This window comes from Scomber japonicus, chromosome 19 (genome assembly GCF_027409825.1).
Source record: "Scomber japonicus isolate fScoJap1 chromosome 19, fScoJap1.pri, whole genome shotgun sequence".
Taxonomy (NCBI): domain Eukaryota; kingdom Metazoa; phylum Chordata; class Actinopteri; order Scombriformes; family Scombridae; genus Scomber; species Scomber japonicus.
Genome location: NC_070596.1, coordinates 8366898 through 8384105, shown reverse-complemented (window position 1 = coordinate 8384105; position 17208 = coordinate 8366898). Strand labels below are relative to the sequence as shown.

Sequence of the window (17208 nt, the reverse complement as noted above, 5' to 3'; positions counted from 1 at the left end):
GTGTCCTTATCAGTGAAATCAGCTGGTCCTGTGTTTGTTTATAGTGTACACTTGGATGTGGGAGGTCTGTTGATTTAAGCATCTTATGTACAACCCTGAGCATGACATATCAACACTGATAAATAGTGAAAGATAATATCAGAGTGTAGTAAGCATTAGATCCCACCAACGATCAGGCAATCACAAGGATGCAAAAAGTAGTTCCTTTATTATCTTCACTGTCATAGATTAAAATTGTAGTTACACATTACTAGAGGCATCAATATAGTTTTAACTATCCACATTTTAAATAAGGTGTGGAGACATCAACCGCTGCAAATCCTTGTGCAGCTTATTGTACCATCACATACAGTAGCAGTAATAATGTCTGTAGTAGTTTAAACAAACACTTTAAGTGACTTAATGCCTCACATAATGTCTCATTTTAAACTGCAGTCTTACAACACAGACATCCAAGTACTTTAGTTGGTGCAAAGAGTCCAGTGTTAAATCAAAAGGTTTGTTCCCTGTTGTGAAGTACTGCTTCAGAGCTGTGGTACACCATGGGAAGACAATACTTAAGATCACTCAAAAAAGATATGTTAAGGTCCAGCTTCATTTCACAAAATGGGACGGAACAAATCAGGTGACATTTTTAACCTTTTTTAATATAAATATGACAATCATAATAATTATCTTTGAATAGGCTAACTCTTATACCTGACTATTGTTGAACACAAAACAAAAAAAGGAAAAGGGAACCAATACACAAAAGATATGACAACAGTCACTCAAAAAAAAAAAAAAAAAAAAAAAATCTCTCTCCTGGATTCTGGACCTATTTGGCCATTCAGAGCCTGAGACACAGTGACAGTGAGCAGGGTGACTCCTCACTGGACCGCACTTTGAATCTGACACACTGTGCCTCTTGACATCCAGGAGGCAACCGCTGATGTGCTGCTGTCCAGTAAAAGTAGGAGCATACTTTAGTGACTGTTGAGTATGCATGGTTTATTGAAAGAGGGGAGATGTGAAGAGACTCAAAGAATACTATGACAGTATGACAGATGAATAAAAAAAGAAGTATACACAAGAAAACAAAACAAAAACAAAACAAAAAAAAACAGACTGGCAATTCTCTCTTAGAAAAATAAACACTACAATGGCACAGGACAATAAGGGAACATACTAAATAAGTGTTTTTCGTCTTTCTACCACAGAGCCGTTGGAGGGGGAAAAAAAGTTATAAAAATAAGTGTGTTTGTATTCAGGATTTTTCAGGAAATTAAACAGTTTTACCCATGTTACCCCTGGGGAAGAAGGTGGGCTGGCAAAAAAAAAAAAAGAAAAAAAAAAACATCCCAAGAAAAAAAAGAAAAAAAAAAAAGAATTGGCACAACATCACTTAAACAACAAGGCAGGTGTCACTCTGCCACAGAGGCTGATGATGGGCAAGAGCGAGGCTTCCTCTGTCCACATCTGGAACAAAGTGGCAAAGTCTGGTCACCCAGTAGCGGCGGACAGGGATGCTGGTTGTCGGCGTTACCACAGATCACCCTGAGTGAGGCTGCGAGGCGGCGGGTTGGTACGACATTGACATCGCCCGGCGCCAGATCTCACGCGAGCTCACCCTGCAGTTAGTTCACTTTATCCTGGAATATGTAGAGGTTGTTGGTCGTCGCCACTGCGATGATGTTGTCCTGGGGGTGCCAGGCAGTGTGAAGGATCTTCTTGTTGAAGTCCAAACTGTCCACGCTGATTTCGTCCTTCTTGCGCTTGCCGCCTGCGCACACCTTGCGGGGCTTTAGGACCTGCATGGGCTTGCTGTTTTCTCGGGACGCCTCCAAGGTTACGTCCCGCCTTTGGCCGCGGTCGAACATCCGGAAGAAGTTGTTGTATGAGCCAGTCATCACCACACTGACAGGGACATGGGAAACATCTGTTAGCCTTTATCAAAAGCGACTTCGGAAGTAGCTTCATCATGTTAACCAACACTTTAAAAAAAGATGATTCAAATGATCTTTGCCCTGATTTGAAGATGTAAGAAAAACCTGCAAAATCCAATGTAAGGGCATCAGCCATGGAGATCATCATGTCGTCTTCCCAAAGCAGATGAGCGGCATAAACAAAGACAGTGCTGCCTAGAAAGTTTGTTTTTATGAGGTGTTGTTTAGTCTACATTCATGCCCTTACCTGTCATTGCCATTCCAGCAGCATTCAAACTTGTCAAAGATGCAGTCGTTTTCGTAGAGCGAGCACAGCTTGCTCCTCAGGTACTCATGAACCTGTAATGATCAGAGGCAGGTGTGAGAGGAATGCTACTAGGACTTCTAGAGAAGACACACATCCACTGTCAAAGAGCTTCACTACCACAGCAGATTTGTACTTTCTTATAAATCTGATTTAAACCTAAAGGTAAGCTGTCAACATGATTGTCATGTTATGTACAATCACAATGGACTAAAGTTGCTGCTGTTTAGAAAACAGACACACAGCAAAGCCAAAGGTGCCACCTAGTGGCCATGATTTGAAACTACAAGGAATGTTTTTTTTAAAAAGGTGTGGTCACTGCAACAAATCCATCTTTACAATTAAACAAGAAAACAGCACCAACATGCACATTAAATCTGAATTATAATTTTGTGTTTTCATTAGAGGGAGTGGACACATTATCATCTTATCATAAAATAACAGGACTGAAATTAATGCCAAGTGTTATTTTGATTGAGAAAATAACAAAATCATCTGACTTTTAACTATGTTCACTATGGTCAGTTTTCCTGTATGAATTTAGCCAGCAAACCCAAATGAATTTATTTTAAGTTTCATTCAACTGAGTGAAACTTGTTTGTGGTATAGAGCATTAAAATGACAGTAACATGTATCTAGTGCTATTGCAATATGACCAACAGGAGATTCTCAGAGCACAAAGTTACAGAATTAAGGAGGACAGTTATTTCCACTGTTGGACTATACTCTACCTGCTGCTCTATACTACAATAGTGCCATCAAACAGTGTTAATACAAAGCTCATGAGATCACTCGCAGTCTGATTACAATAGCATAACAAACTTGACAACACACGTTAATCTCACCTGATAGGTCTCCACTGGCCTGCTCTCCATGTTCAAGTCCCAAATCTTTACAGACAGGTAGTCTCTGGTCATCATGTAGCGTCCGTTGTGGCTAAACTTAACATCTGAGATTGAGGATATGATCTCAGAGAAGAAGGAGCGATTGCTGGGATCTTCTGGCTCCTCAAACACTGGACAAGAAAAAGAAGGTTGATATAAACTTATGTAAAAAGACAACATAAACGGCAGTACTCTCCAAACGTCTAGTATGAGATACAGTGTAGGTCAGTTAAAGCTGCCATGGTATCACATTTATTCTAAGTGCAAAAATTATCAAATCCATTAAAACCTATTGCAATATCTGCCATAAAAAATAGCTGATATAAAATAATGGTTTCTTAAGACCATATTGGCTTGAATACCCCCTTTTCCTACACTTGTTTTTGGAAGAATACATTTTTGTGAATATGTTTACATCATAACGTAGTTACATATTCACACACTCTTCTACCAGGCTCTTGGAAGGTGTCAAAAACTATTTTCTCCAACATTTATAATACTGCATGTTTGACTTTTTGATCTGCTTATCATCTGTGACAGGGAAATGAGGCAGCTTGACATATTATGTTTGTGCAGTAGAGACCTCTGAGGACACTTTGAACTCATGCTCACTTATCATGAATTTATTTCCTCTGTGGCAGAAAAACACATTACACAAGCCTTTAGAGTTCAACCTGCAGGTTAAACTGGACTAATGAAACACCTTTAGGGCACACTGACTCCAACACTCACTATAAACAGGATTTAGGACACTCGCTAGCCTAACAACATTAAGGCTACAAACAAACCATAATGCAAAACTCTGTAGGAGTCAGTTTTACACCTGTACTTTATTTATTCAAAAACGATCTGATGTTGTGACCATGTAATGGACTCCAAACATAAGTAGAGCCCGACCGATAATGGATTTTTGGGGCTGATGCCGATATTAGGGAGTAAAACAATTCTGATTCTTCACTGAGAATTTAATAATTATCAACATGTATATATGAAACATGAATTAAGAAAAAGCTGATTATATAACTTTAAAGAAATCTTACAAAAATATCGACACATCGGCCAACATATATGCCGATACAGATATATTTGTGATAGGCCAATATTGGTCGTCTGATATATCGCTCTGGCTCTAATGATAATTTCCAAGAAAGAAAAAAAAAACGTATATTCTTATATTCAGACCAATACAGCATACTTTTCTAAAGCATTAAGTCCTGTAGTAGTCTATTCTTTAGAGTCTATAGAGTCCAAATGTCTATCTTTATCATTCTTTGTCAAGCCTGAGGGAATAACTAATGTCCCATCACTTGAGCCACTTATTCATCAGTGAGTTAGTAATCAGCTTGACATGATTGTGTTACTGCAGTAATGTGGCAACCGGGGCAGCTCTAAATTCAATGACTATCTGTTGGTTTAGCATAATAAATTCAGTATTTAAGCCACCTGCCAAGGTAGACATATGGTAAGTAATAGAGTAACAAAGTAGGTACTCACATTTGGAGTGCTTATCACACAGCGCTGAAGCCCTCATGTCACACAGACGGATAGTTCCTTTGCTGCTGCTGTACACGAAGGTGTTACACTGATGAGGGTGGAACTCGGCTGCCGTTATCACCTCCGTTAGCTCCTCCATGTTGGCTGGTTTAATGTCAACAATATCTGAAGAGCACACGGTTAAGAAGCATACACGATCTTTCCAGTGACTGACCTGTGTATACTTCTCCCTCACTGGAAAATCAAAAATCCTGACCATGACTATGCAGATAGTTTGCATTTGAGAAGTTCAATCGCTGGTTGTGAGACGTCTCCTACTTCAGTGTAAATGTGACCTCACATATCATGCTCACAGGCGTTATCAAACATCACTGTTTAGTCTGGTTGAATCAGACGTTCAGATGTTTTTCCACCTTGGTACAATAAGTTTGGGCAGATGTGAACACTGCAATCATGCTAAACCTATAGTAGACCTAACAGCTGTACCTAGGCCCTTTAAGAAAGTGGTCTCGGCCAGGTCCCAAGCTAATTCTGAAGTGGTCTGTCTGTGATGGAAACCTAGAACAGACCTGAATACAAGTCATACTCTGCAAAACCAGGTGTGCTTTAAAAATAGAATGAGCAAAATCAACAGCTGTTACCAGACAGCTGGAGAGTTAATCTACATCTGACCTGGACTAACACAACAAAGAACGTTTTCTATTAATATCCCGCCACAGACACAACTAACCAATGAGCACAGTGAACGCTCTCTTGTGGCTTTTAGTGATGCATTTTGGTTTACCTGATTTGTTTCCTGCATAAATAGTAACTGAACCCAGGAGAAAATGCAACAACTCATTCCCCTGATTCAGACCAGGGCAAACAAAGTACAGACTTAAAACACCAGAACTAGACTCAAAATAGGTGATAAGTGAGTGGGCATAAAGAAGCATCCTCCTTTCAGCAGATAAATGTGAAAACAACTTTCACGGTGAAGGTCAAAACAAGATAAGTGAAGCAGCAATAAGACATCTAAGTGGAGGTGGACTTTTAAGGATACTGAAGCTGCGGTCGGTAATCTCGAGGTGCCAGAGGTTGATGCGTAGGTCGTCTGCAGACAGGTAGGTCTCGTTGTCGCTGTTGACTGAGATAGAGTTGATATGGTAGGTGTGAGCGTTGGCGAACACCCTCCGTGGACTGGCTTCCACCATGAGGTCCATGGGTATTAAAACTGGTACCTGAGAAATGAGCAAAAATGGGTCATCATCTTAAATCGGTAACATTTCTTATGTGTCATAAATCTCTCCATAGATATCTATCTCCAGAGCATGTAGACAGTGTATGTGTTCAGTTAGCTGACTGAAATTGAAAACACCCTCTCTCTCTTTATATACAGGATGTATTTCAACTGCTTGTGTGTTTTATGTGCATCTGACGAATAAAAAATGCTTCTTTTTAATCAATGTAGACCTCTACACTGGTAATAGATGTCAAACAGTCTGCAGTGTTTCAGTATTTATTGAGCATTGTCAATGAGAGCTGTTAAATCAACCGTGAAGAACACTCGGGAGGGAAATCTTTTTATAATTAAAAAGCCTTTATTTAAAACCTCAATTCCTGTCTTTGAATTTTGTGCCAACATCAATAAAAACTTGAGCTTTTTGGCTGAATGCCTTGATAACTCTACACCCTGAAGGTGGTGTGTTGTTGTGACAGGAGAGTCTAAACAAGGAGCTGCTGGAGTAGCACAGATTGGGAGTTAAAGTTATTTTCAGCATCTGAACAGGAAACCAAACCGGTAGCCCTTCCTAACTTCTAACCTACCCATGTTTAAGACTTTTACATCAATGGTCTTTATAAGATTTGGAATTAGGCAAGGCATTAGCTTCTTATACAAGATAGAGGTATAACTTAAATCTTCCTGTCAAGATGCACTTTGATAGGTCACAGATGAAGCCCCCATGCAGCTACATTACACTCTTACAGGTCTTATAAGTTACTTTGGCTGATTAGATATCTCAGGATCATGTTAAAAAGGACAAGTTTGTATTTTTTTCAAGCCCGTCTTAACAGTCTCATGTACTTATGAACACTGAAAAAGATTTCCCCCACTGTAATCACTCATTCGGTTCATACTGACTATTAAAAGATCCTCTTCAGTCTGAGTTAGTCATACTAAGTCCTTAGACAGTGTTTCCCTGTGGAGCTGTGGTGTAAGTATAGTAACAAAGAGAGCGACTTTAGCATTAAAAAGACTAACGTTGAAAGATATCTACTTGATTTGAATAATCTGGAAAGCTGAAGGTATTTTAAATACATGTTTGCACAGAAGGAGGAATGTGGTTTTTGTCCTGCATCATTTACATTGTCAGTGCATTATGAAGGGATCTTCTAATTGCCAGTATTAACAGGAGGAATGATTACAGCCAGAAAACCATGTTTCAATGTCAATAAATGCATTGGGATTCATTTACACCTGCATAGGAGCTCTGGTCTATCTGAGTGATCCCATCTCTTGAAACAGCTGTCAGGTTGTATATGACTCGAGGACTGACCTGCAGTGATGTGATAGTGTTGGGATCTTTATAGCGTCCATCCTCCTCTTTCAGGTTATAGCCCTCTGGTCTCTTGTCTCGTTCACTGATTTTCCACAACTTAATTGTCTTATCTGTAAAAGAAAAACATATAGAAATAGAAAAAAAAAACATGCAGTTAATAGCTCACTTTAAATTTCCAGTCATAATTAGTGTGTTTACATTTGATTAGTGCCTTCTGGCATTAAAGAATAACAACTGCAAGTAACTTCGAGTTCTGACTTTCTTGTGGGGAATGAGCGGTCTATAGATTGTCATCAACCAATATGATGTTCACAGAGAGGAGTAGAGGTTGGATAATGTGTTGGAGGTAGATAAAGGGAAACAAAAACATTACTTATCACTCTTCTTACTTACATAAACATTTCCTGGATATCATTTGTCTTCAGGAGGAAATTACTACATTACTTTTTCTGCAATATTGAATCCAGTTCTTGTTTATGCTTGACTTTGAAAAGTAAAAAATGGCTGAATACTTTCTCAGTTAAATAGTTTTGAAACACAGATATGTCAATAAATATTGCTTATGTGTGCACTTATTCTAAGAGTCTTTCTTGTCAATTTGTGGTGACAACATATTTTTTCCTTCACCTTGTGCAGCGGTAATGTAAAAAGCATCTGAGCTGTGATGTTCACTGTAGTCAGTTAATGCACTGTGGCTGGGGGGGGGGGGGGGGGGTTTCGAGAGTCCTCTACCTTTCAACCCACAAGAGACCAGCGCAGTGGTGTTTTTACACCTTCAAACGCCTAGTATGGACTTCCTGAATGACTCACTCACCGTTAGTCGACAAAAGGAACTGAGCAGCGTTCTTCTGAGGAAGCCAGCGAATCTTGTTGATCTTCTCTTCTATTTCCAAACTCTTCAAGTAGTCGAACTCGGGCTCGTGGCTCTGGAAAGTGCTGTAAACATTGTACTCGCTCCGGAACTGAGGCGGATTCTTATTCTGCCGGGAGTCGAAATATCAGAGATGAAAAAGAAGACGACGTTAGACAAGAACAAGCTAGAGTGGCGATTTTTTTGTTCTATATTTGATGAGTTTCATTTCAAAAAGCTGCGTGTATCTTTTGAATAAGAAGTGACAGCTGCTTTTACAAAGAAGTGCAACTAGCAAGCATATCACTAGTTAAACTTTAAATCTCTGCTTACAAAATCGCTACTAGAATAAAATCATCTTTGAGTATTTGATTTCAGGTGTTGACATTCTGGGAAGCATCTTATGTGTGGGAATAAAACTCAGAAGAAATGCAGCTGTACCTCTATTTCCTGCTGGAAAATGACTACACGCCCGCCTTTGTCTCCTGTGGCGAGCAGCTCCCCTGTGTGGTTAAACTCGACTGTAGATATGATGTCCGCTGGAAAAAACAAAACACAAACATGACAGATATTTAAGATGGCATTTGGCTTTAATGCTATTCTTAAATTGAAGCGCAGAGAGATGGAGCAGTCTCTTTCTAATATTAAAAAGACAATGGGGGGGGGGGGGGTTCAGTTAATCCAAACTACCCCTGGAATTATGTGTCCAGGAATCAGAGTGCATGGGATGGACAAGTGGAGGCCGGAGATGCGGAAGGATGTCAGAGCATGTAGAGCAGACGGAAAAGAGTAACCTAGATTTTTTTTCCCTAACCCCCCCCCCCCCCCACCCCTTCCAATCAGACAGCATTACCCAGCAGCAGTATGTTGCTTTATAAAGCCACGCTCGCTCATGCACGCGTACATACACACTGGCTTAACCCTTTCCTGCCCATTGAAGCAGAAACACAATGCTGCAAAAGGTTGTAATAGGAGGTCTTTGTGAACGCTGTATGCCCTGAGGCCCAAGATAGGGGGGGTAAGACGTCCAAGTACCCCGAGCTAAGCTAGGTTACTTTACTGTTCTATTAGGACGCTAATGTCCAGTAGCCTTCATTTCATTTTCCTGGAAATGGAAGGATTTGTGTTTGTTTTAAAATAAGAAGGAACTATGAAAATGTGTTTGTTAGTAATAGCTAATGGAAGTCACTATGTGGCTCCAAACTGCATAAATCAAGTATGATGAAATTAAAAGCATACAGGCATGTAACATTATTCTGTCACTCCATTGTAGGAATGTGTTTAAGAGCTGAAACATACCAGAGGATAATGAAGTTACAGCCCTACAGTAACACATGCAGCCATTCTTTAGATTCTGTATTCTGTGTCTGTGCTCGGTTGTTTCGCTTAGTTATGCAAAACTAGAAGACATGAAGTAATAAGCTGCACCTTCCTAAAAAGATTTCTATCGTTAGCTCCAAAAACATCCCATCTGCTCCACAGGAGTAACTGTATGTTATCAAATAAAATGAAGAGGCCGTGTCGGGACAGCAGGTGTGTTTCCATAGAGAGCTCCAGTAAAAATGCTGAGTTGTCAAAAGTCAAGTCAGGTTTGAATTTGATTCAAGTTTCGATGCAACGCTATCCAGGAATGTGTTGTACAGGATAATTACAAACATGTAAACACATGTTTCAAGTAGAATACCGTGTGCAGTGAAGTGTTGTGCCAACTCTACTGTTTACCTCGCAGTGATTGAGACAGGGGAAAATTTCTGCTGACCTGACAACTTCTTACAACTCTTACTTAATGAGAGTGTACTGTAAACTAGTTGACACTTCATACTTACAGACATACAGTGTCTTACGCAACTACTGACCTCTCTCTGACTTTTCTACATTTTGCAAAAACCTAGAATTCAAATAGATTTTATTGGGCTTTTTGCCATTTGACACAACATGCATAATGCTTTGAAAGTGCAAAAAAAGTAGAAGTCTAGTGGATGGTCAACACTTCACTGCAATTACAGCAGCAAGGCTTTTGGGGTAAGTATTTACTCAAATCTAGTGAGTGCAATTTTTGCCCATTCTTCTTAGCAAAATAGCTCAAAGCTCAGTCAGATTAGTTGGAGACCATCTGTGAACAGCAATTTTTGAGCCTCACATCAGATTCTCAATTGAATTGAGGTCCGGGCTTCAACTGAGCTAACCTAAGACTACGTCCACAGTAATACGTACTTGTTGTAAAACGGCATTTTAAAAGTAAAGTTTTTTAAATGATCACCATCCATAGTAACATCTAACATGCCTGAAAACACATCTTATGTCCAGTCGCGTGTACTGGGCATGCGGGTGCTGGTGTAAACAAGAAGCAGATTGTTGAAAATCATGCAAATCAAAGTTTGCCTCCTGAGCATGTAGGTAGTAATGGTGAAAAGCGGTGAAGTTATTTAGCATAGACATGAAGGTCTGCAATGCCTGTAACTCATTATCCATGTTGAACTGGTGTAGAAAAGGGTCACGTGATAGGAGAATGACCAACCAGGGATGGACATGTTACTAATACGATCCAATCAGGAAGCAAACGTTGGTAGTAGTGTGGATGCTAGGTGTAAATGTAGCTAAAGTTATGTATTTTCTTTGCCTTAAACCATTCCAGTGTAACTCTGGCTATAAGCGTGGGGGCACTGTCCTGCTGGAAGTTGAACGTCCACCCCAGGTTTAAGTCTCTTGCAGACTGAAAGAGGTTTTCTTAAAGAACAGCCCTGTATCTGGTTCTGGTAACATCCATCTTTCCCGCAGTGGTGTCCACTTTCCCAGTACCTACTCATGAAAAGCAGTTACTGGGTACTATGCTTCACTGTGAGGATGGTGTGCTCAGCATTTTGCATCAGAGACAAAAAGTTCAATTTGGTCTCATCTCCACCTGAGCTGTGGATCATTCCAGCTCATCCAATTACCATATTCCTATTCCATATATTACAATATTCCTAAGCAGCTTACAAGACTAATTAAAAAAAAGAGTGTGATATTGATACGACTGATATTATAAATGTATAATTACAGATACAGCCAAGACCTTGGTTGTCCCGTGATGTTTACTACACTGCTGAGTGTTTTCAGTGCGTCACATCGAGTCGCCATCGTCAGTCAGTCAATGGCTGCATGTCATCATAATAATAATCAATCCCCTACGTCCCCTTCAAGGTGCGCTCTGTTTTTGTAGCCCGCACTGAATAGCTCTCCAACTCTCCTCTGTCTGCCTTCCTGCTCCAGCATATGTCACTCTGCCTGCACAGGGGTGCGTTACACAACCGAGCAGGCCGTCATGCATCTCTACACAAGCCTTGGAAACTGTTGGCTTGTTGGTTTGTTTACAACACACCCGGCTGACCGAAAAAAGGTAAGAGGCCTGCGGTAAAGATGCAACTGAGACACATAATCTGATCCGCTGGATACATTTCCAACGAATGCTCCTAAAATCTAAATAATATCAATATATCCTACATGTCTTAATCCGAGAAAGGCCTAAATCTGAACATCCTAGTGGTATATGCTGTTTACATGACCCTATCAAACTTGGAATATTGTCTTATTTAGAATAACAGTGGAATATTAGTGTGCGTGTAAACAAATGTATACAACAGCTCTTGATTGCGTCCAATTAGGTGAACGATCTTCTCTTGGTAGAAGTCCTGTTGTACCATATTCTTTTCATCCTCCAATTATGGATTTAATGGTGCTCTGTGAGACACTAAAAGCTCAGGACATATATATTATTTATATATAAAAAATTTAACAACCTAACCCTGCTTTGTACTTCCCCACAACTTTAACCCTGACCTGTTTGGTGGTGCAGTTTGTTTATTAATGTTCTCTAACCAACTCTGACGCCTTCACAAAACAGGTATATTTGTATTGAGATTTAACTGCACACAGGTAGACTCTATTTAACTAATTATGTGACTTCTGAAGGGTATAGGTTACACCTTATCTAGTTAGGGATGAATATACATGTGATCAACACTTGGAAATAATTTTGTAAATTATGTGATACCCCCATATAAGAGGTGTGTGTGGGGGGGGGGGGGGGGGGGGGGGGGGGCTTATGCAAGGCGCTGTATCATTCAGCATCTCTGACTGGAACGCCGTCTGTCACCAGTTGTCTGTCCTGCCCAAGGCTCCTTTACTGAATTTCCCCTTAGTTTGGACAACCGCACTGCACCCACAAGCGGTGCCTGTCGTCTGCAGCTCTGCGTCCAAACCAGCTCGCTGTGACTGCTTCTTCTTTTACCGTTCCTCCCTGAAATACTAAAACCGCTGTGCCCACAAAAAAGTGCTGAATAAAGTCTGTATTTTGCTGCGTAGATCAATTCTGAATCAAACAGGGACTCGAATGTTCACCGTCTATGGTCGAGTCATGGCACTCAGCTCCTAACCTCAGTGACGATCGAGCCTGTGCTTCCTGTAACAACGTGAGTCTTCCAGTGGCTCACCAGTAGAAAGCTTTTAATGCGGAGCAGCAGCAGCGGCAGCAGCAGCAGGAAGTCTTTGAGTGCCAAATTAACACAGCAATTATAGCTCCAATATAGCAAGAGATTCAGAAAACAGGCTGACACCATGACTCTCTAAATGAACTAATTTCAATTATGTCAATATGTGCGATCAATTAATACCTTCATACAGGTCGTCTACTGCTGAAATACACCTGAAAAGACAACAAATCTAACCCTTAAGTCGTAAAACACTGCCAGACAGAGTTTGGCATGAGGATTTATTTCCTAAGTCGAGCCTTCATTGTTCCACCAAGTAGTTTTAAGTGATGTTATTAATTATGCATGTTCAGTCTAACTTGGACAGACTAAAACTGGAGCTGTAGGAGCCTCCCCTGTGTTCACCAACCACCATCTGGAGGATGAAGTAGCTTGTTGTTTCTGACGCAGCCGTCTATCAGAGTATGCTAAAATAATGTCACTTTGTTCCCTAAAAACACCCAACTGATGGAATAAAGAGATAACAGAAGGCATAAACCAATCAATCAGAGTTCCTACTTTTACAATCACAACAGTCAGAACAGATGTTAAAGAGGGCTTTTTTGACTAACGTTTTGGCAAATACCATAAAATGTTTCTCAATACTGCAGAACAATCCATGACTTTCTGTTTATAGTTCAGTGAAATTAATTATTACGAGGCACACTGTGAGGACAGAGAATCATAGGTGTGTTTAATAAGATGAGATAAGATAACATCAACTTTAATGTCCTTGTATGGAAATTTGATCTGGACTCCGTCCTGCATGTCCATGGAAAACACAATAAAATCATATATAGTGCATAGTAAAAGAGAAAAATCCTCACTGTCACGCACACACACACAGTATTGTTTCATTCATCGTTATAAAAAAGGTAACATGACTCATGACCCGAGCTATTATCGTCCTGCAGCAGGTGTATATAGGTGAAAGGTGTGGCACCACGGCTAAACTGTGCTTTATCCAGTCGGTGAAAATGAAACACGTGACTAAGATATTGTGATACTATCTGCTCACTCACTCACTCACTGTAAGCTGTTGTGTAATACCTATAAACCCCCCCCACACACACACACACACTCTTCACCATGCACTAACACTTAAATACCAAATGTTTTGGCAGGGCACATACCTTCAGCTACGTCATCATCAATGGCTCCTTTCACCTGAGAGAAGCACCACTGCATGTCACCTCCAGGTCCTGCAGGGAGAAAGAATGAAAAAATATGAATGCAAATTTCTTACTGGTTTAATATTGATCTTCCGGATATTTTCAAGAGCTTAACTGTATTGCAGCCGCTGTTTACCCTGACGTAGACATAACATTTTTTGGCAATGATAATGCACTTTAGCAGCAGTGAATGTAGTGTATCCCTCACACATGCAGATGTGCAGCATATTTCTGCAGTGACAGATTGTCGAAATGATGTCGGGACTTAAGAAACATGGTGGACTTGTTGCAAAAAAATTGTGCGGTCACACATGTGCACATATCCTCTCACAACTTCTGCTAACCTAGTCTTAAAAAAAAAAGGTAAGACTGAGATGACATTTATCTCTCATGAAATCTTTCAATCTCTCCTGAAACAAATTAAGATGTAGCCAACCTTCAGGTACTCCAAACACACACAATACTGGCAAAACCAGTTGTGTTATGGCCACAATAAATAGCCAACAAGTTTAAACTGTTTTGAAATACAGGCCATTCAAAGACATTCAATGTGTGTATAGATTGTCTGTAGAGTACCGGTAGTTCATATTTCCATGAATTCTGCTTTGAGATGTAGACACTGCAGTTTTCGCCTGTTAACTGTCAGTGTTCATGCATACAGACTAAACTCCAGATCAGACAAATAGGAGGTGAATTCAGTCTTGAAATATTCTATTTTAATCCAGTCCACAGGTGATGCTCTCATGCCAGATTCTTATGTTGAAAATACATTAAAGAAAAAAAAAAACACTTTGCCCTTTTAGATGTTATGACCACCATCTCTCGCCTCAACAGGTCCATCAACATAGTTCCTTACACAACAAAAGGTGTTTGAATCCCTCATATTTTCACACGTGACCAGTTATTACACAATAAAAACTGGTCTGCTTTGTCGATAAAAACGTCCAACCCGTGGTGGAACAAACTCTGCAGAGAAATCAAGGACATTTATGAGTCACCATGGTTTCATCACAAGCGTACTCTGAAATGAATCATGGTTTAAAACAAGAAGGCAGGACAGGGTTTAGGCTGGTAGGGATAAAATGCACACTCCTCACTCCTACTGACTGCCTGCATTCTTTTGACAGGAAAAAAAATGCAAAATCCATAAAAGTATTTAATGTGCAAATCAAGTCATCAATCAGTTTCAACAAGGGGATAATGTGCAATGCCTCTGCCTGGGGACCAGTGTCATTTCCCCGCCCAAATAGACTAAATAGATGTGCTAAATATATTACTGGGGACCAATTTTTGCTGAATGATTAGATAGCCATCGATCTAATTTGACCAAAAAGGAATGAACACGCACATTATCTTTAATAACTCTACACCCACTGCACAAATACCAGCTGATGAATGAAACGTGAAATGCTACGTTAGGCTAAATCAATCCTAGACTATCTTGAGTTTTGATTGAGCTGGAGATTTTACAGCTTTAGGTTTATTTATAACCCCCCATCAACTAGCTCTCTGATTCTTGAGTCCCTTTAGAGAAATTGCAAAGATTATTTAACAGCTAGTCCAATCATGTTGCAGGCCTAGACTGCTAGCCTGCATGTGGGCAATGTCAAAGTTTGAGCTAACGTTAGCTCGCCAGTCATGGCATGTTTGAGAAATGTGTGCAAGGAAGCAGAAAGAAGCTCTGTGCGCTCCTTTTTCCAGCAATAACATCAGATAAGCTACCTTAAAAAAATCAAACAGTTTGTAAGCTCCCGTGTACAAGTCTAACAAACAGGCGTTTAAACGCTAAAGCTACGAGATATTTGGCTAACAAAAAATTAGCTTGCAAGACTGCTCCCAGGCCGGTGAAATAAATGGTAAACAGCTATGGTTTTGCTAGAAGCAGCTGGCTAGCTTAGCCTTAGCCGGCTCGGAGATGACACCGGAGTTTGCTGGCTAGCCGCCGTTAGCACTAGCTTGGTTGTGTTAGCTAGCTGCCGTTAGCTTAACTGACACTCGGCTGTTGGTGAAATGTTGCAGCCGTCGAGGCAGAGAGCTCGTAGGAGCGGAGTCGTGTGGTAAAAAAACGCCGGTCTGCCGAGGTTATTAGTATATATATACATGTATGCGTGTGTAATCGTTAAACTGCATTTACCTGCCATGACGAGACAGTCACGATCCTGCTTCCCACTCCCACGCGCTGGGTTCGTGGGATCTGAACTTTTCTTCTTCCGGGCACTAAATAAACCGTAACACCGGTGATTAATATTGCTCCGCTTTCCTTTTTCTTTCCCGCTCCGCACTCTGTTTTTCTCTCTCTCTCTCTGTGTGTACTGTATTCTATGGTGTCAGTCACTCTCTCCCCGCCGGCTACTCCGCATCATCCCACAAGTCACTTCTCCCCCACCCCTCTCTCTAGTCTCTTTCCGCACGTGAACCAAAGGGTTTTTATGATGCGCGTACACGTACAGCAAGGCTATGCACATACGCGCACGTGCACGTAGATGAACAGACACCTAACGCAGTGATGAGTGTATCAGACTGTCCTAATTCATGCGAGCATTACTGATGTATGAATATTTCCTTATGTTGCAAAGCATTCATTTTCAATAGGAATACATTCACCTCAAGAACCACCCTTCTCTAATTCAAGGATGCTTTACAAAATTGTGGTTATATTTTTTTTTGAAAGCTTTCTCAATTTGTATGAATATGTACTGTATAATTAAGCAAACTGTACACTGTACACCCATAGTACATCATTATTATTATTACCTCACTTTAATTGTTATATTTTTACTCCTGTTGAGTTTGTGGGAGCAAACAAAGAGAGCTTATGTGTATGCTTGGCTAATGAATAGATCCTGATACTGTATCCATCAATATGCATATAAATCACCTCTGTATATACAGTGACTCATTATTCATACACTATTTAACCTGGTATTCTTTTTTGCTGCTATACACTCTAGCACTACCACAACCCTGTATATAGTGTTGTATGTATACAGTATAGTGTAATGTAGTAAACAGTAACAATCTGGCCTGTATGCTTACCACACTCTTGCCTGCTAGCTGTGTCATATGTTTGTTGTTTGCTTATTTTTGTTGTGCTTCTTTTTTTTTTAGCTGATTATGTATTTGTATGCTTTTGAACTGTGCATAAGTAACACTGGGTTAGGGCTCTAGAGAACCAGCGCAAATTCATTATCATACTTGGTCAATAAAGTTAAATCTGTGTACAAGATAGAATAGAGAATCCTTTAGAACAATTTATAAGAACAATATGGTTACTCTGTAATCCCTGACTTGAGAGAAGCAGTTGAAAAATACTGCATAATATTGATTTTAGAATGTACTCAAAAAGCACACATTCAGGAAAATCTCCTCAGAAGCTTTTAGTTACTTTTTAATCAGTGATCCAAAAACATAAATCTGGTCAGAATTAGATTTGTTTATCATTGTTGCACTGTTAACATTTGCCAAACTTAAAAACAAAAACAAAAAACTATAGCTGCTGAGCTATTCTGACAAATACATGAGGCCTTACAA

At 40.1% G+C, this 17208-nt stretch overlaps 1 protein-coding gene across 2 annotated transcripts; it reads right to left on the bottom strand.

The window, feature by feature from the left end:
- Positions 1-191: 191 nt before the first annotated feature.
- Positions 192-16001, bottom strand: ppp2r2ab (protein phosphatase 2, regulatory subunit B, alpha b). 2 transcript variants are annotated; one of them, XM_053340485.1, is made up of 10 exons: positions 15812-16001; positions 13639-13707; positions 8439-8536; positions 7962-8127; positions 7145-7257; positions 5650-5827; positions 4608-4772; positions 3075-3244; positions 2173-2264; positions 192-1896 (listed from the first exon to the last, which is right to left on the bottom strand). In XM_053340485.1, the coding sequence occupies exons 1-10, from the start codon at positions 15816-15818 to the stop codon at positions 1617-1619; spliced, it is 1338 nt and encodes a 445-aa protein (XP_053196460.1). In that variant the 5' UTR covers positions 15819-16001; the 3' UTR covers positions 192-1616. The 2 variants fall into 2 exon arrangements, with proteins under 2 accessions (XP_053196460.1, XP_053196461.1); XM_053340486.1 differs by having other exon boundaries at positions 1766-2030.
- Positions 16002-17208: the final 1207 nt, after the last annotated feature.

What these genes read in the sequence shown, in the direction of transcription:
- ppp2r2ab (XM_053340485.1), bottom strand. An exon ending in GATTACCGACCGCAGCTTCA is followed by an intron (nt 4,773 to 5,649) that starts GTATCCTTAAAA and finishes TGTGCTCTTCAG; the next exon opens with ATATTGTTGACATTAAACCA. An exon ending in GTGTGATAAGCACTCCAAAT is followed by an intron (nt 3,245 to 4,607) that starts GTGAGTACCTAC and finishes TTTCTTGTCCAG; the next exon opens with TGTTTGAGGAGCCAGAAGAT.